This window comes from Schistocerca cancellata, chromosome 2 (genome assembly GCF_023864275.1).
Source record: "Schistocerca cancellata isolate TAMUIC-IGC-003103 chromosome 2, iqSchCanc2.1, whole genome shotgun sequence".
Lineage (NCBI taxonomy): Eukaryota > Metazoa > Arthropoda > Insecta > Orthoptera > Acrididae > Schistocerca > Schistocerca cancellata.
Genome location: NC_064627.1, coordinates 1,135,206,834 through 1,135,233,317, shown reverse-complemented (window position 1 = coordinate 1,135,233,317; position 26,484 = coordinate 1,135,206,834). Strand labels below are relative to the sequence as shown.

Here is a 26,484-nt window from a genome sequence, read left to right as displayed (position 1 = left end):
TCACTCATAATCTGATATGTGATATAAACCAAGATTTCACCATTGTCACAGCACAATCCAGAAACCTGGCTTCTTTTTCAGTCAAAGAATGAATTTTATATCTGGATATAGCATGCCTATTCTGAACTCACATTTGGCGCACAACAGCACTGCAAATGAAGTGTCGTATCTTGGCATGTCATAGACCATAAAGGTAACAGCAAAGCACTCTACCTGCATCTTTACTTTTACTTTAATTTGAAGTAAAAATGACAGGAACAATCTATTTTATGTTTTCTCTGAAAATTGTGTGTTTCAGACATTATATTATGCCAAATTTTGTTACCTGTTGAAAATGTTTAGTTCATTCTGCCATGCAAGTTTTCCATCTTGTGTGACACTGTCATACCAAATAACCTCCCCAGTAGTGACAGTCTTGTGTAGAGTTTCAACAAATAAGTCCACAAATTTCTGAAACTTTCCCATTAGTTCTGGGGCAATTACATTCTCAATGTTTAAAAGATAACCATCAAAGTTGTAGTGGTGGCATATATCACAAAGTGCTTTTGCAAAGGACTGCCAAATTTCATCACTCTTTAAAATCTCTTCCCACATCTTCTCTCCATCTTTCCATTCAGTTATTATAGTACCTGAAACAAAGAAGAAAAACATAAATATAAGCACAGAGGGTAAGATAACGATTTAATGTGGTGGCAATTATGAGGAAACAGTCTTCACAATTGTATCATAAAATTTCTATATTTCTGCATATCTTAAAGAGTATCAGTTTTTCAAATGATAATACACAAATATTTGGTATAGTGTTGGGCACTTAGGGAGGACATTTGACTAGTAACTTACTTTGAAATGGCATCACATTCAAACATTTGATATTGTATCAGAAAGCAGACTTTTTTAAATTATAAAATTCTAAACTTACTAAGCCGTTCAAAGAACCTGCATGAATACCACTAGCAATGTATCTTTCTCCTACTTGGGACATCATCTGAAACAGTATCAGAGAGGCACGTGATTAGCTCATTTCCTTCTCAAGTGTCAATAGAAGATTTTAAAATTAGAGCATCTCACTCTCTCTTTCTGTTTCAAGTATCTTTAGGTTGTCCTCACAAGGTTAAGAGGACTCGGTTTCATTTTTATCACCACAGAAAATATTAATCAATAATGGGAGTCAATGCTGGGTCTTCCTTACGGCAGTCAATGTAGATAAAGTACTACTTCTTGCATGAAAAAGTGATCAAGGAAATCGAAGAAAAACTGAGAAAGTTAATAGGTATAGGTATAAGTATAAGTGATGTTGATCATTCAGGACATACAGTAAAAACCTTTCGCCAACGACTTTTATTGGTGGCACTGTAGAAATACTTACAATGCTGGTTTCTTGGAGAATGTGGAAGTGTAGACTTGTACACTGTACTGGCAAGAACCTAGAATGATCTGACACTAATGAGAATGGCGAAAAAGTTGCAATTGGAAAAAAAAGTCATATCACAAGATAGATATCTCAGGAATGATTTTTATGTCATTTATTTGGGGGAAGAGGGGGGGGGGGGGTTACAAAAAGACTTAAATGTACAACAATGTCATTGTTTTTTGATATGTCTCCTTCAAATATCCATCACTTCCAGGATGAAAATTTGAGTTATGTTTCACTAGTCTGGAAGAAGCAGGCTCTCTCTTGATACTGTCACAACTTTGTAGTGTCTTCAAGAGCAATATGCAAAGAAACGTTGATGCTCTGAGAAAACTTTGACACCTGACCACTTTCCTCTTGCTACCAAACATACAGCAAGTGCTGAATTGTATGGGAAACTCTGCTTGGTCTCTTGCATTTTATTAAAACACCTGAAGTAGAAGAAAAGCAATATACTAGCTCCCACAGCAATGAGATGTTTTTTAATCATCTATGAAATTGGTGCCTCACCCATCCTATGCACCTGATCTGATGCTGTATCATTATATCTCAATACTTCTGACCAAAAAAAAAAAAAAAATCACAGGCTATGATTCATGTGAGGAAAATGCGTCGAATGTCACTCTTCACAAAGTGCGAGTTACCACCGCTTTCAGGTGTTTTAAGATGTAGAAGTGTTGATGAGACGTAATTTTTTTTTAATGCAGTGCCTGATTATTGTAGCTAATTTCATGAAAAAACTACTGTGTATGGACCTGTAACAAATTGTCAATAAGGATGCAAAACGAAAAGTGTTACAACAGTATTGATGATTTATGAAAGACAAAGGTGTCTCTGTACATAATGTTTGTTGATACATTGTGGTGATATACAGAAAAGTTTGGGTTATATGCATTCTTTTGAATGTTTTTTGTGTGTTTAAAAGGCACTATTCACGGAATAACACTTAAAAACACCATACATTAACAGTCATGGAAAAGAATAGGATATTTGATATCCAAGAATAGGATATTTTACATCCAATACTGATTACAAAACAATTAATCTGTCACTTTTAACTTACACGAGTCACTTCTACAGTTTGGAAAAATGACAGTGTTCTGGTCCACTGTTCCTGATGAAAAAATGCTTGACAGCAGTATAAATTCCAATCCAATGTAGTAAGCTTCCTGGAAGATTAAAATTGTAAGCTGTGCTCAAACTTTTCCACCCACAGCAACATTCTAATCAATTTACCTGTTCCAGGACACATGATCTCACTCAAAACTCAACTCTGTTGATATCTCTCCCCTGCTGTTGTAGTGGCCTTCAGTCCAGAGACTGGTTTGATGCACCTCTCAATGCTACTCTATCCTGTGCAAGCTTCATCATCTCCCAATACCTACTGCAACCTACATCCTTCTGAATCTGCTAAGTGTATTCATCTCTTGATCTCCCTCTACGATTTCCACCCTCCACGCTGCCATCCAATACTAAATTAGTGATCCCTTGAAGCCTCAGAATATGTCCTACCAACCAATCCCTTTCTTCTAGTCAAGTTGTGCCACAAATTTCTCTTCTCCCCAATTCTATTCAGTACCTCCTCATTAGTTATGTAATGTACCTACCTAATCTTCAGCATTCAACTGTTGGCCAACATATCAAAAGCTTCTATTCTCTTCTTGTCTGAACTATTTATCATCCACGTTTCACTTCCATACATGGCTACACTCAGTCCAAATACTTTCAGAAACAACTTTCCGACACTTCAATCTGTACTCAATGTTAACAAATTTCTCTTCTTCAGAAATGCTTTCCTTGCCATTGCCAGTCTACATTTTATATCCTCTCTACTTCGACCATCATCAGTTATTTTGCTCCCCAAATAGCAAAACTACTTTACTACCTTAAGTGCCTCATTTCCTAATCTAATTCCCTCAACATCACCCGACTTAATTCGACTACATTCCATTATCCTCATTTTGCTTTGTTGATGTTCATGTTATATCCGCCTTTCAAGACACTGTTCATTCCGTTCAACTGCTCTTCCAGGTCCTTTGCTGCCTCTGACAGAATTATGATGTCATCAGCAAACCTCATAGTTTTTAATTCTTCTGCACGGATTTTAATTCCTACTCCAAATTTTTCTTTTGTTTCCTTTACTGCTTGCTCAATTTACAGATTGAATAACATCGGGGATAGGCTACAACCCTGTCTCACTCCCTTCCCATCCACTGCTTCCTTCTCATGCCCCTCAACTCTCATAACTGCCATCTGGTTTCTGTGCAAATTGTAAATAGCATTTCACTCCCTATATTTGACCCCTGCCACCTTCAGAATTTGAAACAGAGTATTCCAGTCAACATTGTCAGAAGCTTTCTCTAAGTCTACAAATGCTAGAAACGTAGGTTTAACTTTCCTTAATCTATCTTCTAAGATAAGTCATAGGGTCAGTATTGCCTCACGTGTTCCAATATTTCTACGGAATCCATACTGATCTTCTCCGATGTCGGCTTCTACCAGTTTTTCCATTTGTCTGTAAGGAATTCATGTTGGTATTTTGTGGCCGTGACTTATTAAACTGGTAGTTCGGAAATTTTCACATCTGTCAACACCTGCTTTCTTTGGGATTGGAATTATATTCTTCTTGAAGTCTGGGGGTATTTCCCTTGTCTGATATATCTTGCTCACCAGATGGCAGAGTTTTGTCAGGGCTGGCTCTCCCAAGGTTATCGGTAGTTCTAATGGAATGTTGTCTACTCCTGGGGCCTTGTTTTGACTTAGGTTTTTCAGTGCTCTGACAAACTCTTCACGCAGTATCATATCTCCATTTCATCTTCATCTACATCCTCTTCCATTTCCATGATACTGTTCTCAAGTACATCGCCCTTGTATAGCCCCTCTATATACTCACACTTTTCTGCTTTCCCTTCATTGCTTAAAACTGGGTTTCCATCTGAGCTTGGTATTCATACAAGTGGTTCTCTTTTCTCCAAAGGTCTCTATAATTTTCCTATAGGCAGTATCTATCTTAGCCCTAGTGATATATGCCTCTACATCCTTACATTTGTCCTCTAGCCATCCCTGCTTAGCCATTTTGCACTTACAATTGATCTCATTTTTAAGACGTTTATATTCCTTTTTGCCTGTTTCATTTATTGCGTTTTTATATTTTCTCCTTTCATCAATTAAATTCAATATTTCTTCTGTTACCCAAGGATTTCTACTAGCCCTCATCTTTTTACCTACTTGATCCTGTGCTGCCTTCACTATTTCATCTCTCAAAGCTATCCATTCTTCTTCTACTGTATTTCTTTCCCACATTCTTATCAATCGTCCCCTAATGCTCTCTCTGAAACTCCCTACAACCTTTGGCTCTTTCAGTTTATCCAGGTCCGATCTCCTTAAATTCCCACCTTTTTGCAGTTTCTTCAGATTTAATGTACAGTTCATAACCAATAGATTGTGGTCAGAGTTCACATCTGCCACTGGAAATGTCTTACAGTTTAAAACCTGGTTCCTAAAACTCTGTTTTACCATTATATAATCTATCTGAAACCTTCCAGTGTCTCCAGGCCTCTTCCATGTATACAACCTTCTTTCATGATTCTTGAACCAAATGTTAGCTACGATTAAGTTATGCCTTGTGCAAAATTCTACTAGACGGCTACCTCTTTCTTTCCTTACCCACATTCCATATTCACCTACTACTTTTCCTTCTCTTTCTTTTCCTACTATCAAATTCCAGTCACCCATGACTATTAAATTTTCATCTCCCTTCACTATCTGAATAATTTATTTTATTTCATCATACATTCCATCAATCTCTTCGTCATCTGTGGAGCTGGTTGGCATATAAACTTGTACTACTGTGGTAGGCCTGGGCTTCGTGTCTATCTTTGCTGCAATAATGCGTTCACTATGCTGTTTGTAGTAGCTTACCTGCGTTCCTATTTTTTTTTATTCTTTATTAAACCTACTCCTGCAGTCCCCCTATTTGATTTTGTATTTATAATCCTGTATTCACCTGACCAGAAGTCGTGTTCCTCCTGCCACTGAACTTCACTAATTCCCAATATATCTAACTTTAACCTATCCATTTCCCGTTTTAAATTTTCTGACCTACCTGCCCAACTAAGGGATCTGACATTCCAAGCTCCAATACGTAGAACGCCAGTTTTCTTTCCCTTGATGACAGTGTCGTCCTGAGTAGTCCCGTGCTCGGATATCCAAATGGGGGACTATTTTACCTCTGGAATATTTTACCCAAGAGGACACCATCATCATTTAACCATACAGTAAAGCTGCGTGCCCTCGGGAAAAATTACGGATGTAGTTTCCCCTTGCTTTCAGCTGTTCACAGTACCAGCACAGCAAGGCCATTTTGGTTAATGTTACAAGGCCAGATCAGTCAATCATCCAGACTGTTCCCCCTGCAACTACTGAAAAGGCTGCTGCCCCTCTTCAGGAACCACACATTTGTCTGGCCTCTCAACAGATACCCATCCATTGTGGTTGCACCTACGGTACGGCTATCTGTATCGCTGAGGCACACAAGCCTCCTCACCAACGGCAAGGTCCATGGTTCTTGGGGGAGGGGGGGGGGGGGGGATCTCTCCCCTACTATCTGCATTTGACCAAAGATTTCCTGTATGTCTTACTGTATTAGCAACCATGGAAGAAAGTATATGGCAGAGAGTATGCGATAACAATATGTTATGATGAACTGAAACTGTATACTCAACCAAACACTGAACCTTGTCCTTTGCCTCCTGTAAGCTTAAATGTCACAGCCTACAGTAGCAAACTGCACGAACAGCCAGTGTGTGAAACTGTTCATCATTCAGACAATTCAGACTTTTTCCACAGTCATAAGGGGTTGACAGCTCAAAACTGTGTTCTGCCTTATGCACAACACCCCCTTTCACAACTGGGTTAACAACACATTCTCTGGAAACTGACAGCATTCTGCAATGGCATAATGCAGTGCACCCGAAATGTTTTGAGTTTCTTGCCTTACATTAACTCTGTTTCGAGAAAATCCAGCAGCACGTTAAACTATGAACTGGATAGAGTAACCAAAATTCATATGAAGCAACATACAGAAACCATGGTGATTACAATACAGGATGTGACAAATAAATGTGGCCCTGAGATAGGAGTTCCCAGGTACAAAGAAACACAGCAGAGGAAAGGAAATACAGCACTAACCTGACTATAGCAGATGTTGAAAGTGACTAGCATTCATCTCTTGGCACTCTTGAACCTTGATCAGCAAGTTGCTGAAGGCGGATTGAAGCTGGACTCCTGGAATTGCTGCAGCCTCATCCAAAATGTTCTGCTGCAGTTCTTGAAGACTATGGGGGTTTTTATGATACACTTTAGACTTCAGGGCTCCCCACACAATAACACAGTGTCAGATCAGATCACATGGGTGGCCAGCAAGGGCCACGACCAGACTGACCTCTGCTAACAACTCTGTCAGATATGAAGACTGTGTAAAAGTGCTCCAAGGTTCAGCCAGCTGTATGGACAGTTGGTTCATCTTATTGGAAGTAACTGTAGGTCCTTTCCTCCTCTGTTAATGCTGCCAAAAATGGTTTCAAAATGTTGGCAAAATAACGTGCTGAAGTCAGTGTCTAATTAAAGAAAATAGAATAAATAATGCAGTGTGCAGACACTGCACACCAAACCCTAACCTTCTGATCATGCAAGGGTGTTTCTTGGAAGTTATGCAGATTCTCTGCTGCCCAGAACCTACAACTCTTGAGAGTTGACATAACCACTCAGGTAAAACCAGGCTTCATCACACATAAATATCAAAGCTGTTCATTATTATCTCAGCCAACACCTACTCACAAAACTGGGCGAGCATCTGCTGGTTTTAATGCACGAACAACACACACTCGGTAGTGATGTATGTGCAGATCAAGGTGGAGTAACCGTCTGCATGATCGACATGATAAGACCGTTTCCGAAGCATTTTATGGTGAACTGCAACCACTTTTTGGAATGTTCTTTGACTTGTTCAAAACAGATCCTCACTGGTGCCATTTTCAGACTAAGCATTGCATGGCACTCTTTGTTGGCTGGCACTTTGAAACCATTAAACTTCTCGGCAAACAACTGACCACACCATTTCCACGACTTTGTTGGTCACAAAACTTTCCACAATGAACACCCCATGCTCCACTGTGAGTACCATTGCCCCTTTGCACCGCTCCATTCACAATGACACAGCCCCCACTACGCTCTGAACTGGTGTGGATCATGTGGCAGGCATACAAATGGTGTGTGCATCACAGGGTGTGGTTGTATCAATACATTGACATCCAATCGTATCCACTCATCCGGGACACTTTTATTTGCCCCACCCTGTATTTGAATGCATAGTTTTGTTGCAATATGGCTGGGTAAAATCATTTCGGCTTCCAGACATGTCATTTTGCTAATATACATGCACCAACTCTTGGCTGAGTGCTCCTCAGCCACTGTTAAGTGATAACTCATTTCTCTGTGGTTGCTGGCCTTGTCTTTACATAGCCATGATGCTGGATGTCGTAGCACTGGTGCTAGGTGCACTGCTGCATACAGCAGTGTTTTCTACTTGGGTCTGTCACACCTGCTGTAACTTCGCAATAGTTGGATCCTGAGAGAGGTCACCATCTGTATTGAAGATACTATTAGATATTTTGATCTCAATAATTTTGATTTTATGCTGTTCCAGGAACCACTGGTCTCATGATGATAGAGATGTCATCAAATGCAATTTTATGTCCATTTTGCACAGCATGTTCAGCTACAGTTAATTTTTCTGGATAATACAGTCACAGATACTTCTGTTCAATCTGGCATTGTTCTACTGAGTACATAGTACTGTCCACATTAATATGCTATTTTGTAAATGCCAGGTGCTCTGATATCTATTTAATCTTTCGCAGGTACCATGGGTTGGTGTATTTTAGCTGGAAACATGAAGGCTGACATTATGTCTCTTCAGGAACTGAGATCTAATGTTCTCTGTCACTGAATCACACAATGATCAGACAAAAAATTCTTGCTCATTTGCTTAGTGGTGTTCAGCTGATGTATGCATACTGAAATTGCTTGCAGTATTTGTTGCTTGTTGTAGCCATTCTCACAGAAGACAGATGGATCAATTCGTGTGGTAAGATCTGGCATTAGAAACAACTTCTGTCCTTAAAGGCCTTAACAGAGTGAATTTTTGAACCAAGTGGTGATGGCTACAAGTGTTGTGATACTGATCTATATGAGTGGATTTTGTCAGTCTGTGGTTCAGTAACAGAGAAGATAGCTGGCTCCTGAAGAATCATAATATCAAGTTAGTCTTCAGACCCACAGCTAAAATATATATGCAAACTAATGTCATTGAAAAATAATGTAGACCAAAAATCTTCTGGCATTAACAAAATAACATGTGAAGGTGTACAGTATTAAGTTTGGCAGACCATTCACATGATAGAATAATGCTGGATATATATTTTAAAAAAGATAAAAAAAAGAGATGTCTACAACTACATTATCTAGAGAAATTGGAATAATTGACATAAAATTGCATTGAACAATATATGCATCAAACAGAAAGGGTAAAAATTTCTGGAATAGCATAATAAAAGAAGTTATGAAGATCACAATACCTGATAATACCCTCAACACAGACTGTGAATTGCAGCAAAGACAGCATGGAATATATGCATCACACGGTTGAAGTGGGCACAGCAGATTCAGTATGAAGACATTGCCTTCTATGGTGACTGACTGAGCATCAGCGCTGTCACAGCCAGATGGTAATGACTCTATTTAATGATGAGGCCAGAAACCACAGTCAGTTACCATCTGATAATGGCTGTGGAGCATTAAGCAGAACAGCTTTCAGCCAAGGGCTCATGCACGTGAAACCACTTGATGCAGTTGGATGCCCAAGAGATTTTACTAATGAAGATCATCCTTGTACAAATGGTTTAGAACATAGTATTAAATTATGAATATAGTGTTTTACTGCACTAATACCTCTTTAAATATTGTATAATTAACAGCAACATCTACAATAACAACATTACTAAACACAGGATTTGTAGCAAATTTGAAATATCATTAGCACAATATATATCAATGGAAACAGAATATTATACAGGACATCCCAAATTTAAAAAAAAAATCATAAAAGTGTTAGAGGTTCATACACTGTGTACCATGAGATGTAAAAGGCTTTTACTTCTTAACAAACTGTTTCCTGCATTGACACTGACACTGGCACTATGAAGAATAATAAACAACTGTCTGCGATATATCCACACTGCGATATATCCACATCAATAGTTGTAGAAGATGGAATATTGCTCATTATATGGACCTGCAGAGACACATTTAATCTACTGTCATGTAGGGCCTAGAAAGCGACACATATGTAAAGGCCACTTCTTAACTGAAAGAAATTTACTGTTGTTGACTCAAAGTTGCCCTAGGTCTTGCAAGCAAAAGAGTCTAAGTGATTTTGAGCCCAGCGTTCAGACTGGGCTGGAAAAGATTTATCAATGTGCAGTCATTAACTTTCCTATCAAAGAATACAGTTTGAAGAGTACTGGTGGAGGAGAAATTACTCCATATTACAGCAGTTAGTTTTATGAGACTGTTACTGGAAGGGTGGGAAGTTTTTCAGTTCGAACTGCAGACATGATAGTCACGGTCGAGTCAGCAAGATGACAGCAGCTGAGTCAGACTCTCTCCCAAACAACAGGACTTACAGTACTTTGTTGGAGGCAAACAGGCACCCATGTCCTGCAAGGTGTGGTCTGGCATATGCCGTACAGATCACAGTGGTGGTGCCGCATCGCTCACGGCGAGAAGCCTGAGGGTCCAGAAGGTGGCAGCACTAGGCTGGCTGCATCTTATACACTGCTACACCAGATGCAATTGCTGCTGACTTGGCAGTGGCATTTGGCTATTACGGCCATTCAAATCAGCTCCTGTGCACAGCAATGCAATCTGTGACCACAGTGGTGGAAGCAGCAGAGTGTCAGGATGGCACAGCGGGTATCAAAGTCCAGACCTTGATGTACAGCTGGCAGTTGATGAACAAACAGTGACTGCCTAGTGTAAGAAGAATGGCTACATAGTGGCCCAATGGTGCGACTGAGTGATTTATGCCTTGGTGGCTTGATGGGTGCATAAAATAGCACCTTGACGACCATTTAATTTGCTGCTTCTGGCAGCAGCACCATGCAGTGGGGTGAGTGCTGATTCAGCATCCTGTATGCAAGGTTACTGCAATGCTGTTGCCATGAGGATGATGGCCAGTGCTCTGGTGATGTCACCAGCTGTGACAAAATATTAGTAATAGGTGCTGAAAGCATGTCATACTTTTACACCATTGCAGTATCACAAACAATAAGTGTAATCAATTGCAACAAATAATTTTGAGCCCAGAGTTCAATTCTTTCAATGGGTATTACAGCACGATAATAGAGTGCCACACTTCCTACTGTCTGTATGATTTATGGAGGATGGCTCTTACATTCCTGATAATACAAATGCCATGTCTGGAGTGATGAAATCCTATAATCCAAGATAATCTTAGATCACCAGTTATGACTTTCTACCAACTTGTGGGCTGAAATTATATGAGATACACTTAGAAGATGCAACAAGTCCACTAAAGAGACAGCTTACACTACACTCGTTCATCCTCTGTTAGAATATTGCTGTGCAGTGTGCGATCCTTACCAGGTGGGATTGACAGAGGACATCGAAAGGGTGCAAAAAGGGGCAGCTCGTTTTGTATTATCACGCAATAGGGGAGAGGGTGTGGCAGATATGACACGCAAGTTGGGATGGAAGTCATTAAAGCAAAGACTTTTTTGTCGCGGCGAGATCTATTTACGAAATTTCTATCAACAACTTACTCTTCCGAATGCAAAAATATTTTGTTGAGCACAACCTACATAGGTAGGAAAGATCATCAAAATAAAATAAGAGAATCAGAGTGCGAACGGAAAGGTTTAGGTGTTTGTTTTTCCCGCGCGCTGTTCGGGAGTGGAATGGTAGAGAGATAGTATGATTGTGGTTCGATGAACCCTCTGCCAAGCACTTAAATGTGAATTGCAGAGTAGTCATGTAGATGTAGAGATCAACTACTACGACCTCATTTACTGCTACTCCATCTGAGCGTACTTATTACTTGGTTTTCATTCGAGATGTCACTGGTGTTGGAGAGTGTAAATCTTTTTGTTTATGAGAGGATGTGGATTGAACACCACCTCACTTTGAGATTAATGTTTTTGAGCAACTGATCAACAAATGCAGTCGTAATTGGATTGGAAGAAGCCAGCACTATCGTTGGATCTCTTTTTTTCAGCATTTTTTCAATGGGATTACATGAAGCTTTAGTGCAAATGGTTCAAATGGCTCTGAGCACTATGCGACTTAACTTCTGAGGTCATCAGTCACCTAGAACTTAGAACTAATTAAACCTAACTAACCTAAGGACATCACACACATCGGTTCCAGACTGTAGCGCCCAGAACCGCACGGCCACTCCGGCCGGCAATTTTAGTGCATGAAACCTCAGTAGAAACTGAAGAAGAGCTTGGTAGCTTCCTAGTTGTTTGTCTTATTGTACAGCAAAACGTAAGAAGTTGAGGGTGAGATGTATAATTTCATGTGTCACTTCAATATGTGTTAATGACGAGTAGTTGTCACTTTTAAAAGTTACTATAAAATTAACATGTTTCTTAGTGTGTAAGTTGTTTAAATCTCTTAAAAGAAACTAAGAATTCATACATAACTAATACTTCCTTACTCCCAGATACACAGTCTAAGATCCTCTACCATCTGTATAGCTCTACTCAATGCCCACTGCAAACTAAATAGACAAGTAAAATATTCATCACAGCACTTGTTAAATGCTTAAAATGCTTTTCTTATTTATCAAATCTTACCTAAGATTTTCACTCCATGTAAATGAGCAGCATTGATCCACCCAACTGGAGGTATGGTAACAAAATGATGGCTGAAGTAGACAAATGTATCAATCCCTGTCCAGTGGAAAAATCTGTAACTATCATGTTTAGTACTGTCTGCTAGGAACCTAGAAAAAACAAAAACTTGTAAAACATATAATATTCCAAAACATCTTCTTTAATAAAATATAAGTGGAAAGTAAACAGTGATCAACAGTGAAAGCCAATATTGAACTGGGAATACTAAATGGTAATTAGCTGATAAATGTATCAACTGACAAAACATGACATCAAGATCACACAAAAGTATTTTGAACCATGACGAAAACAATGCAAAGAGGCATGTGAACAGTGATCAGAATATAAACAGTTAACAGAGTTTGACATAAAGTTTCCAGTTCACAAAAGGTTGCCAGTAATAGCTCTCAACAATATAGTGAATATACAAGAAAAACAAGCTAAATCAGGAAAGACTGGACAATAATAACAATTAAAAAGACACAAAAAATAATACAACCAGGACTACAAAATAAGAAAGTAAAGCAAAAGGTGGAAGAAGTGGGACTGTACGTGAAAAATAAAGAGAGGAGAACTATTGTCACACATAGAGATAGGGAAGTAACTGATGTGATACTGAGGAATGGAGAAACTTTCAAACATTGTATTAGCATGAGTAAAGTAACACATTGACAAATAATAGGCAGAAGAAGACACACCAGTCATGTCTAGGCATAAAATAATTTCTGCAGAATATACTCAACAACACAATAGAAGTGATATGTCGTTTGACTCCATTTTTAATACTTATATTTTGCTACTTCTCCAGTTGCCCCTTCTATAACAAGACATACTATATGCTCAGTTCTGGAATATTAACACACAGCTCTCGGGTGATGTCTATATATTCATCAGTATTTCATCTCTCTTTGCAATCCATGTATTGCTTACATTGTCTGTTCTCCTCTTCCCCTGTTTATCTGCTGTACTGGCTTTTTTAACACACAAAAAATTGCACCAGCCATCACCACTTTCATTAGTGCAAACAGAGTAAGATGCTACAGTGTTTAAGACAATGGTTTTGCTTTCATAAAGAAGAGGGGCATGGTGTTAATGGTAGCTAACATATCTCTCAATTTAATTTTTCTTTGCTTTCTTAATCAGTTGAACTGAATACTAAGTTGTCCCATAAAGAAGACAGACAATCTTCATACCTCTGTTAGTCCAATCTGAGCTTACGCTCTAATTATCTTTCCATTAATGGGATATTAAATTTGAATATATTTTCCTTTCTTTGCAGCATTATGGCATTATCTCAGTATTTATTTACACTTTTTTTCCATTTCTATCCGCAATATTTTCATTCTTGTACTTATTTGTTAAAAATGAATAAATACCCATAAGTAACTGTTTTGGTATGTGCACTCTTTCAAGCCCTTGTGCTTCACTTAAAAGTAACAATTTCTTCTTTTTTCAGTACAACTAAAAATGATAAATTTATCACTCATCTTTGCAGTGGTACGGTAAAGGGGTGGTGGTAGTATTTCCTGGTTTATCTTTGTAAAAGAACATTTGACAACAAAATTTAAAACATCCTTTCATTCTAATTTTGTCTTCTTTGATCCCTATGTCATCAGCAAAAGTCTTGTCACACATGATTGTGTCAGTGAGAGATTATTACTGTCTGTATTACTAAACTTTCTTACGATGTGTGGCAGTTATCGACCGCAAGCAATTGAGCGACTCATCTTCGAACTAACTTCATTGAAAAATGTTTATAGTAGTGTTTGCCATGTTGTCAAATCAAGTGACTGTGGATTTTCAATGTGTCATTTCGTGTAGCTATTTCCAGCAACAATAACAGTATTCAATCAATTAAGTAGTATGTTTCGGTTCTACAACCTCTATACAACCCAACGACCACACTGGTGACCCCAAACTTTTGCTTTTTTTGTGTGCTTCTGATACAACTCAGTGTATAAACAATGTGCTGATCAACAACGTGAGTGTACCTACGATTCCACTGTCCTGTGTAAGTGCGAGTGAATCCTCACGAACGGCTGCAAGACAACTACTGTTTACGCCGCATCCTACGTTTGTGTCTCTTACGAATTATTACGCTCCACAGTCGCAGCTTGCGACAGACACTTGTGTTGTGACAATGCCACCTGACAGTGTTCCCGTGAAACAAGACATCGACGACGCATCACGTGCTGTGTATTCTGTGTGACCTACGCCGTACGGCACAAACCCCACTTTCTCGTGGATACAGGCGCGGACTCCAGCGTTCTGCCCCGAACACTTGCTCTGTCGAGCTTGCTACCTACCGTTTCCACGCTCCACGCGGCGAATAATTCCAATATCAGCGTTCACAGAACAGTCTAGTTTCAGCTTCAGCTCGCACCCGACATGCTGTTCCCATGGACGTTTCACGTCGCGGATATCGACGAGTTGCTGCTTGGGATTGATTTCCTCCGTCATTATGGACTTTCTCCAGACCTACAGTCTGCAGCACTGGTGCACCACACTTCCGGCACACCCATCCCTGGCTCCTTCGTGCCACGTGTTACAACTCTACCTCTTAGTTATGATTCACTCATCAACACTTCTGCCGATTGCTCCTACCTGTCGGCTCAATTCGTCGCCTCCATCGCCGAAGTCAACTGCCAACGCCGTGAAATAGATGCTACTCATAACAACAGCAACAGACTATGACATTTGATTGCAGACGCATCATGCGAGCCGGCATGTGCACGTGCCAACCTCACGCATGTTTCCACACCTGTCGCGGGCTCTACTGATGAACTCCAGCTCGAGTTATTCCCTCGCTCTCATGTCGAGCGACCTGCTCACATCAAGCCGACACACGACCCCACCTCATCACAGGTCACAGCCACTGCAGATCTCTTCCTGCGATGGCACTTCGCACCAAGGCCTCCACCGACCACGCCCACGCCCACGCCCACGCAGCTCCTGTTACGACGCCGACTACGTGGCTCCCACAGCCGCCACCACAGGTCAGTGACTCTTCAACTGTCAGGGCTGTGGGTGATTCAACACCCTCCCATTGCCCCATGTCACGATGATTTCGAACGGGACGTGCTACAGACTGAATACTACCAAAGACCCGCCCGTTCGTCACAAAGCCAGGTGCCTGTCGGCCCACAAACTTCGCCAGGCAAAAGCTATCATACAGGACCTATTAGACGCCGGTATTGTCTGTCCATCCTCCAGCAACTGGTCTTCTCCACTTCACTTGGCTTCCAAGAAAGGCAGTTCATACCGTTTATGTGGAGATTACCGCAAATTAAATGCATGCACCATCATTGACAATTTTCCGATTCCGCATATTCAGGACTTTGCATAACAACTACACGGTGCACGCGTTTTCAGCGTTATTGACTGTAAAAAAAGTGTACCATTAGATCCCTATGCACACTGATGACATCCCAAACATGGCTATTATCACCCCCTTTGGCCTTTATGAATACTGTACCATGCCGTATGGTCTCAAAAACGCTGCGCAGACCTGGCAACGCTTCATTGACTCACTCCTTCTCCCACTGCATTTTTGCTATGCGTAGCTCAATGATGTCCTTGTTTTCTCAGCGCCCAAAACAGAACATGAAGAACATTTGTCACGTCTGCTACAAATTCTCTTAGACAATGGCGTTGCGATTAACAAGGTTAAAAACCAGCTCCGCTGCTCTCGTATGACGTTGCTGAGTCATGAGGTCAGCCCTGATGGCATACGGCCTACATCCGAGCATGTTGCCATTCTGGAAATGTACCGTGACCGTCGTTTCTTAGGAATGGTGAACTTTTTCCGCCGACACATTCCGCTCGCAGCTTCACTCCAGGCACCACACACAGATGCGTTGGCAGGCAAGAACACTTTGGGCGCACGCAAAGTAGTTTGGTCCGAGGATATGACACGCGCATTCAACAATCTCAAGGCCACCCTGACCAACACAGTTACACTCGTGCACCCACTTGCCGATGTACGCATCTCTATTACTATGGACGCAAGCGACACCTACACCTGTATCGGCGCCGTGCTTCAGCAACAGATCGGTGATACCTCTCAACCACTCCGATTCTTCTCTAAAAAACTGTCCGCTTCTCATCGCAAGTGGTCCGCGTTTGATAGAGAGTTACTGGCCGTTTATGAAGCTGTCAGACACTTTTGCAAAGATATTGAAGGTCGTGAGGTCACTATTTTCACCGATCACCATCAGCTCAAAGATGCCATTCGTAATCCTGCTACCGACCTCCCACCGCTTAGGTTCCGACATATGGATCTCATATGTCAATACACGATGGACGTCTGCTATATAAAAGGTGCAGACATCGTCGTCGCAGACTATATGTCATGCATAAACGCCATAACTTCGCCTTTTGACATGGCTAATCTGGCGCACCTTCAACAGCAAGATCCCAGCATACAGGACTTACTACAGGACACCAACACATCTCTTACCTAGGAGAACCGCCACCTACCAGGGTCTGACTCACCGGTTATATGTGACACACCGGTATTCCGCGCCCGATCGTACCTGCCTCACTCCGTCAAGCAGTTTTTGATACCCTCCACGACCTTGCCCACCCTGGCATTCGGACTATGACATGCCTTGTTACCGAACGTTTTGTATGGCCTAATGTCAAGTGTGACTGGGTCCTTGTGTCCATACCCTGTCAGCGCAGTAAAGTCGCACATCACGCCCAGCCGGCACTTGGACAGTTCGATGTTCCTAAGGGTCGCTTCCGCCACGTCCACCTCGACATCGTCGATCCCCTCCCCCCTTCAGAAGGCTACAGATACATTTTGTCTATGATCGACCGTACCAGCAGATGGGTGAAAGCTGTAATGCTTATTGACATTTCAGCTGCCTCAGTGGCTCGCGCCTTTGTCCAAACATGGCTCGTCCGTTTTGGCTGTCCATCCGCAATTACTACGGACCAGGGCCAGCAGTTTGAGTCCGTCCTTTCTGCCAGTCTTTGCCAACTATCCGGTGTCAATAAATTCCACACAACCGCTTATCATCCACAAGCTAATGGTTTAGTCGAACGCTGGCACAGAACACTAAAAGCAGCCCTCATGTGCCACACGGAAGAGTGGTCGGAGGCCCTTCCCTGGGTGCATTTAGGCATGCGATCAGCCTTCAAAGACGACCTGTAAGCATCATCAGCGGAAGTGCTCTACGGCGAGCCCCTTGTTCTTCCTTGTCAGTTCGTCAAGGATTTACATCCCCTTTCATCGGACGAGCTCCCCAACTTGGTCGAGCATGTTCGCATGTGTATTTCATGCATCCGTGTACCCCCTCTGCGTGCACACATGGTTCCACATGTTTTCATACATAAAGACTTGGCTCAATGCGAGCATGTAATGCTCAGAGACGACACCGTGCGAGCCGCTTTACAACCTCCCTCCTACACAGGACCTTACAAGGTACTGTCACGCTCCCAAAACACGTTCCAAATCTCCATCAACGGACAACCACACACCGTGTCCGTGAACCGTTTAAAGCCGGCATGGACCATCTCGGAAGCAGCATCCATTACTCCGTGTGACTTCACCACTCCAGATGAGTGTACTCACCCGAGTGACAACAGTGTTCTAAGTGATGTGCTGTGTGATGCCCACACTCTAAGTGAGTGTTCCGACTGAGGTCATAGTGTCCCGTGTGACGTTTCTCCCCCTCAGCGTGACACAGCTATACCCCCTTTAGGTAGAGTGATTGTGTCTCACTCGCACTGTCGCCAGCAACTCACCTTTCACCAGCTCCTCCGTCGAGCATCTACGTCACGGCCGACGTCTCCATGTATACAGCCAACAATCTAGCAGTCCATGTCCGTGAGTGTTCTCTTTTCATCCTCCATGCCCCTCCCCACTCTCTCGACGATTCAAATCCCTCTGTTACACTGCTCAGGCATCTCTTCCTTCCTCCCAATGCCGATGTCGATAGCATTACATTGTTAATCGATACAGCCGGTACCCTCACTGTCACCATCTCCATGCGTCCCTCTTCCTCAACATCACTGTCTCCCTCTCCCCTCCCCCATGTCCAGAGCAGGTCGTCAGCTTCGGCCTCCTCTCTGGCATAGGGACTATACCTTTTCCTTGCCTATCTGCCCCCCCCCCCCCCCCCCCGCGAATCTGGATACCTCACCGATTACACTGTACTCCGCACTACCGGCGGGGGGCTCTGTGGTGGTTATCGACCACAAGCAATCGACTGACTCATCTTTGAACTAACTTCACTGAAAAATGTTTAGAGTAGTGTTCGCCATGTTGTCGAATCAAGCGACTGTGGATTTTCAATGCGTCATTTCGTGAAGCTATTTCTAGCAACAATAAAAGTATTCAATAGATTAAGTGGTATGTTTCGGTTCTACAACCTCTATACGACCCAACGACCACAGATGTTTGGAAAGCTCATTTTCAAATAGTTGGTGACTGTAGTTACTGAAGGATTCAGTATGATTAATACATGTTTTCTGCAGTTTTATGATGTATTTCATGTCAACAGTGCAGTAAGCATGGTTTTTAATTAGTTTACTTTCTTTAATATGTTGCAAGGGGTCTCTTTTAGCTTGACCATTTGTTAGCTCAAATTTGAGTCACAGTGTCTTTCGTTGTTCCATACCAGATTTGTAAATTATCCGCACTGCAGCTGTAAAAATGAGATGGAGCTCTTTATTATTGAATTTACCGAACAAGTAGAGTTTCTAACTGCTTCGTAGTGAACCACATACAAGGGATGCCTTGCCCTGGAATGTTATCATCACCCAGAATATTATAAAGACTATGTCATGGTTCTCTACTGCCAGGGGTATCAACTGATATTCATTCTCAAATTATTTAATTTTAAAAAATGTATTTATCTGTCAGTCTCTTGTTTTCATTTTTAATACACAGTTTTCTCTGATGCACTCAAAAGTGCTGAAAGAGTCATAAGCATCTTCTCAAAAACTAGTGAACAGTTTCTATTCTTCCAGTTTTCTCAGAAGTTTTGAAGTCCCTTGTGTGCAACCAGCTAAATAACTATTTCTACAAGCATGATCACCTCTCTAACAGACAGTGAATTCCAACATAATAAAAATGCTACTTGTACTTCTGTGATCACAGAAACACTTTTTACTATATACCCTTTCACATACTACTTGCAAAACTGGAATTTTGTGGCATCCAAACCCATCTTTAGCTTTATCAAGTCCTATTTCAGCAAAAGGAGACAGTCTGTCTCACTTAAAAACAGATTCTTCATGTTGAAGGAAGTTTGGACTGGAGTGCCACAGGGTGTGATCTTCGTCCGTTTCAGTTCTTCATTGCATTAATGATTTTATTTTTTTTATTTATAATTGCTTATGATTTTGACACATACCACCTGGAATCCAATGTCAGTCATATTTTTGGATAGATACAGAAAGTTGTAATGATTTACTTTACCATGTAGGAGCCAGTTTAGCAGTGTGTTATGCAGGTAACATGACAAGAGCCGGTTTAAGATCCAAGTGACACAAGTTGCCCCTTAAGATATCAAGCTGAGCCAGAGGTGCCCCAAGTGCAAGATTTCTATAGTGGATGTATCACAAGTAGTAGAATCTGTGTGGGGTGCCAAACAGCAAAGTGGAATATTTGCACACAATGTGTCAAACAATGGAAAATCCAGGATGGAATGTAACAATATGAGAGAAGGAAAGTTGCTACTCACCGTATAGCGGAGATGCTGAGCCGCGATAGGCACAATAAAAAGATTCACACAATCATAGCTTTCGGCCATTAAGGGCTTTGTCAGCAGTACACACACATACACACATGCACTGACACACACTCATGCAAGCGCAATTGCACACACGAGATGTGTGAGCAAGTTGTGCTTGTGTGTGTGTGTGTGTGTGTGTGTGTGTGTGTGTGTGTGTGTGTGTGTGTGAGCATCTCCGCTATATGGTGAATAGCAACTTTCCTTCTCTCATATTATTGTGCACAATGTGTATCATAATTAATAGATTTCCTCCATGGCTTAATCGTTAGTTTTGCTACCAATAGTGCAGAATGACTCGTGTTTGATACCTGGTACTGCCTCAAATTTTTTCTGAGAAAGGGAGGTCTGGTATGGGGTCCATTCTGCCACTGTGTAGCCAAATGGAGCTCTTGAATAAACAAGTAGGGTACCATCAGGATTCATCTACTGGCAAATAACGGCTCGACAAATTGGTAACATGATGATCACACATCCCACAATCATAGCTCATTCCTCATATTGAACAGGCCTAAGGCCTAATCTGTAAGAGATGCATACATTATCATATGAACAAAAAGGGGCAGGGCTCCAAAAGACAAAACGCTTTTGTGGAAAAATGTTCTTGAACCAGCCCTGGCCACAACACAGCTCATCACACACTGAGGTGACAGAAGTCATGGGTTACCTCCTAACATTATGTCAGACCTCCTTTTGCCTGGCATAGTGCAGCAGCTCGATATGACATGGACTCAACACGTCGTTGGAAGTCTCCTGCAGAAATATTGAGCCATTCTTAATTGCAAAAGTGTTGCCAGTACAGGATTTTTTGCACACACTGACCTCTCGACTATTTTCCATAAATATTTAATGGGATTCATGTTGAGCAAAATGGTTAGTCAAATGATTCACTTGAAATGTCCAAAATGTTTTTCACACCAATCGCACATGGCACATTGTCGTCCATAAAAGCTGAAGTCCACAAATGGCTGAAAATGGTCTCCAAATAGGTAAACATAACCATTTCCAGTCAGTTATCAGTTCTGTTGGGCCATTCTATGCACACACAGCCAACACCATTATGGAGCCACCAACAACTTGCACAGTGTCTCGTTGATAACTTGGTACAGGGGTTCATGGGGTCTGTGCCACACTCAGATCCTACCACCAGCTCTTACCAAATTCAGGATACATCTGACCAGACTACAGTTTTCCAGTCATTCAGGGTCCAACCAACACGGTCATGAGCCCAGGAGATGCACTGCAGGCGATGTCGTGCTGCTAGCAAAGGTACTCGCATTGGTTGTCTGCTGTCACAGCCCATTAATGCTAAATTTTGCCACACTGTCCTAATAGATATATGTTCATTGCATGCCCCACAATGACTTCTGCAGTTATTTCACACAGTGTTGCTTACTTGTTAGCACTGACAACTCTACTCAAACACCGCTGCTCTCAGTTGTTAAGTGAAGGTCGCTGGGCTCTGTGTTGCTCATGGCAAGAGGGCGGACCGAGCGAGGTGGCGCAGTGGTTAGACACTGGACTCGCATTCGGGAGGACGACGGTTCAATCTCGCGTCCGGCCATCCTGATTTAGGTTTTCCGTGATTTCCCTAAATCACTCCAGGCAAATGCCGGGATGGTTCCTCTGAAAGGGCACGGCCGACTTCCTTCCCCATCCTTCCCTAATCCGATGAGACCGATGACCACGCTGTCTGGTCTCCTTCCCCAAACAACCAACATGGCAAGAGGTAATGCATGAAATTTGGTATTCTTGGAACACTCGACACGGTGGATCTCAGAATATTGAATTCCCTAATGATTTACAAAATGGAACATCCCATGTATCCAACTCCAATTGCCACCCTGTGTTAAAAGTCTGTTGATCCCTTTGTGTGCCCTAATCATGTCTGAAACCTTTTCACATGAATCACCCGGGTACAAATGACAACTACCCTTTTATATCTTGTGTACATGATGTTGCTGCCATCTGCATGTGTGCATCATTATCCCAGGACTTCTGTCACCTCAGTGTACATCAAGACATGTCACCTCAGTGTACATCAAGACATGTCACCTCAGTGTACATCAAGACACAATAGAATTGCATTAGGCAACTCAGAATAATTGCAACTACCTATGGATTGGGTTTTCTCTAATAAACTCCTTCATAATCTAATAATAGAAACTAATTTTGAGGTAATTAACACTGTAGAAAAAATATCACTTAAACTGTTAGGCTTTCACATTAATTACAAATTAAACTGGGATAAATATTTGCCATGTCTACAAGAGAACAGCAGGAGTGTGCTACGGATGCAATCATCAATGAAAATTAATTAAAATCAGAATCAAAGAGCAACTAGAGAAAGAATTAGGTGAGTATCAAGGAGGCTTCAGACCTTGGAAAGCTGTGCAGAACAGATCATCACTTTAAAATTAACCTTAGCATATTTAAAGAAACGAAACAAACCTCTTGTAATAACCTTCATTGACTTTAAAAAAGCATATGACTGTATTCATAGACCTTCCATGCTAAAAATCTTAAGAAATTTCAGACCCCATACAAAATTAATTAGATTGATAGAAGTCACCTTAACCACTGTATCAAAAGTCAAGTTCAGGAGGGAACTCTCTGAGCCATTCATCATAAAAACAGGTTTAAGACAAGGAGATTGCTTGGCACCGCTGCTGCTCAACTGTGCTTTAGAATACATAATGAGGGAATGGTACAAGATTAACCCAAAGAACATCCAAATTGGAAGACTCAAAGACGAAATAAGTTTAAATTGTCTATGATTTGTTGATGACCTTGCTCTCTTGTCCAACAGTAGTCAGGAAACCAAACAACAGTTATCTCACTACAGGAAATAGCACAGAAAACTGGTCTTGGAATATCCTTTGAAAAAATAATCATCATGTTAACTGACCCACCACTCATAAACAAAATTGCCACAGGAAACCAAGAAATGAAAATTATAGATAAATTTAAATATCCGGGAGAAATTATAACATATAGCCTCAATGAAAAGCCAACATGGCATAACAGAAAAAACATATTGACTAGAGCACATTATATCACCAAGAACACCTACAACAAAAAGACCCTGTCAATAGCAAAACAAAATTAAAACACTACGAAACAGTAATTGAACCAGAAATAACAGACACAAGTGAAACCATCTTCAAAACAACTAACACTGCTCAAATACACAAAATACTTAAAATAGAGAGAAGAATCATCAGAACATACAACAGCAAATCATACCAGAAAGATTGACACTGGAGAGTAGCTACAAATGAAACAGTCTACAAGGAAATAGAACCGGTAATGAGTACAATTAGGAGGAAACACATTTCATTTTTTGGACATCTAATCAGAACACCAGAGATCAGGATCATCAGAAGAATAATAGAAAAATTGTGGAATAGTAAGTGCAACATTAAGTGGATTACGGAAATCAAGGAAGATATGGATGAGCTACAGATTACATTGGAAGACCTAAGAAACAAAACTGACAAAAATCAGGAAACTCGCAGACAAACAAACCAGACTGCAAACAAGAATCAACAAACAGACAATAGGAAGGGTGATTTCTGATGAAGAAACAAGGATGAGATCCGAGAGAATGAAGTAATGGGCTAACAGGAAACCGAAAAATTCTTGGTACAAATTTGGCTAGAGTGGTCCAATGAAGGCCATAAGATGTAAATAAATAAAATGAAAATGTGGCATTTTTTAGTTTTTTTTCCAGTCATATATTTCCTGTGGCATACTGACACATGAGTATCAGTGAAATTCTGAAAATAAAAAAATAAAAAAGTAATCACAATAATGAACAAAGTGAACCCTAAGGAACACTATTGACCACTATTTATCAAGCTCAAGATACAGATTTTTGTAAACCTATACATCTATACAGCACCAGTTTATGTCAAAAGCAATTTAAGTGATGTTGATACCACAGAGGAAAGATACTCCTTCATAGCACTAGAGACAAATTGGACTTTGATACATCAAGACTTTGTCTCACAGACTGTAAACACTCATGAAATAACACATTAAAATTTTTTAATAAACTTCCAATATGACTGAGCCCTTGCCCTATAATATTTTCAAGCTAGGATTTAGCACTGGTTACTGAAACACTCATCTTACAACATAACAAAGATATTTGAAATAAACATTATCAACATTAGTTCTTTGTTTTGTAAAAAAAAAGCAATCAAATTGCAATAACTTCTCTGTAAGACCCCAAAAAACAGTTTTTTGACTGAGAAAAGTATGGAGGAAAGCTCAGGAAACGCTACTACCCCAGGTGGTACCCAATCCACCGTCATCTTGGATGACACATGCAGGTCTTCAGAGTCTGGGGAGCCTGCACCAACATGCTTGGCGGTATCGGAGACTCCAGCTAAGATTAAGCACAAACGCCCAAATTACTTTGCCACCTGTAATGCCAACTACTTCTGAAGGCTGGTAAACTAAAACAACTTACAGATATCTTGCAGCAACATAGTACACTAATTGCAGCAATTCAAGAAATGAGATTCACAGATGAACATATCTTTGAGTCAGGGGGGTACAGAATATTTAAAGGTAGAACCGATAAATGCGTTGTAAAAACAATTCCTCATCTTGACATGGGATTTATAGTCAACAAGAAAATTCTAGATTCCATCACAGACTTTAGCTCACCAAATAGCCAAGTATCTACTATTTCTTTCCAAAGCACAAACAAAGTTTACAGCATCATGAATGTTGATGCACCTACCAACCAGGCAAACAAGAGAGATAAGAAATGAACAGATGAATTTTGGGAAGAACTAGAAGACCTCCTACCCAAGATCCCAGATAAACACATCATCACCCTGGCCGGAGATTTCAATGCACAACTTGGCAAGGAGAGAAAATTCCCAGACATTGTTGGAAATTACCCACCACATAAAAGAACAATGGAGAGAGACTCGTGGAATTGTGTAAAGCTTTTAACCTAGTCATGAAATCAACAGCATTCAAACACTTGCCACGATAACAGACAACTTGGCCATGCCCAAATCCAAACCTTGGAGAATATCAAATTGATAACATTGCCATCACCCAAAAAGTACAACAAAAGATCCAGAAAGTTAAAGTTTTGAGGAATGCCAACCTGGATTCAGATCACTAACTTTCAAAGATTAAAATTAAGCTAATTCCAAGGCATTCCAGAAAAACACTGGCAAAGAAGATAGATTTGACATAGAGATGATGATGTCCTATCGAGAACTCGCTCGCAAATTTGAATCCTCAGATCTAGAGTGCTGGGAAGAATTTCAACAAGCCCTGGTCAGAACAGCAAAGGAAACTGTTCCATCTCTGGCTGTGGAGGCCAGACTGCAAGCAGTAGTGCATCATGGGAGAAGCAAGCAGATTGTTGTGCTATGGAGGAGGCTGGGGCATGGAGGGAGAGGAATATCAGATGAGGGTGGGGGGGGGGGAGATGGTAAAATACTGCTTGTGAGAGCATACAGGGGCAAGCTGGGGAGAGGGTAGGGCAGTTAGGTGCAGTTGGTAGGTTAAATGGAGAGCAGGGGGAGGGGGCAGTGGAAAAGGAGAGAAGTAAAAAGACTGTGGGTGTGTTGGTGGAATAGAGGGCTGTCTGGTGCTGGAATTGGAACAGGGAAGGTGCTAGATGGGTAAGGGCAATGTTGGGTAAGGACAATGACTAACAAACGTTGAGAACAGGGGGGGGGGGGGAGGGAGGGTTACAGGAACATAAGATATATTGCAGGAAGAGGTCCCACCTGCACAGTTCAGAGAAAGCGGTTTTGGTGGGAAGGATCCAGATGGCACTGGCTGTGAAGCAGTCATTGAAATGAAGAATGTTGTGTTGGGCAGCATGTTCAGCAACCAGGTGGTCCAGCCATTACTTGGCCACAGTTTGTTGGTGGCCATCCATCTGGATAGATAGCTTATTGGATGTCATGGCCATGTACAATGCAGCACAGTGGTTGCAGCTTAGCTTGTAGATCACATGACAGGCTTCAGTGGTAGCCTTGTCTTTGATGAGATTGGTGATACTTGTGACCAGCCAAACTGGAGTAGGTAGTGTTGGGAGGATGTATGGGACAGTTCTCGCATCTAGCTCTATTACAGGGATATGAGCCATGAGGCAAGGGGTTGGGAGCAGGGGTTATGTAGGGATGGACAAGGACATTGTGTAGGTTCGGTGGGCAGCAGAATATCCCTGTGGGAGAGCTGGGAAGGACAGTGGGTTGGACATTTCTCATTTAAGGTCACAAAAAGAGGTAGTCAGAACCCAGGTGGAGAATGTGATTCAGTTGCTCCAGTCCTGGGTGGTACTGAGTCATGAGGGGAATGTTGCTCTGTGTCC

The 26,484-nt window shown here is 41.3% G+C and overlaps 1 protein-coding gene across 2 annotated transcripts in view; it reads right to left on the bottom strand.

Moving 5' to 3' along the window:
• The window catches only part of LOC126163172 (cytosolic endo-beta-N-acetylglucosaminidase), a 121,354-nt gene that overhangs the window by 80,929 nt on the left and 13,941 nt on the right, over nt 1-26,484 (bottom strand). For both annotated transcript variants that reach the window (XM_049920120.1, XM_049920121.1), the window contains exons 2-3: nt 12,349-12,497; nt 326-629 (exon numbers count right to left, since the gene is read on the bottom strand). In XM_049920120.1, coding sequence (XP_049776077.1) covers nt 326-629; nt 12,349-12,497 — 453 coding nt within the window. The remainder of the gene's footprint in view (nt 1-325; nt 630-12,348; nt 12,498-26,484) is intronic.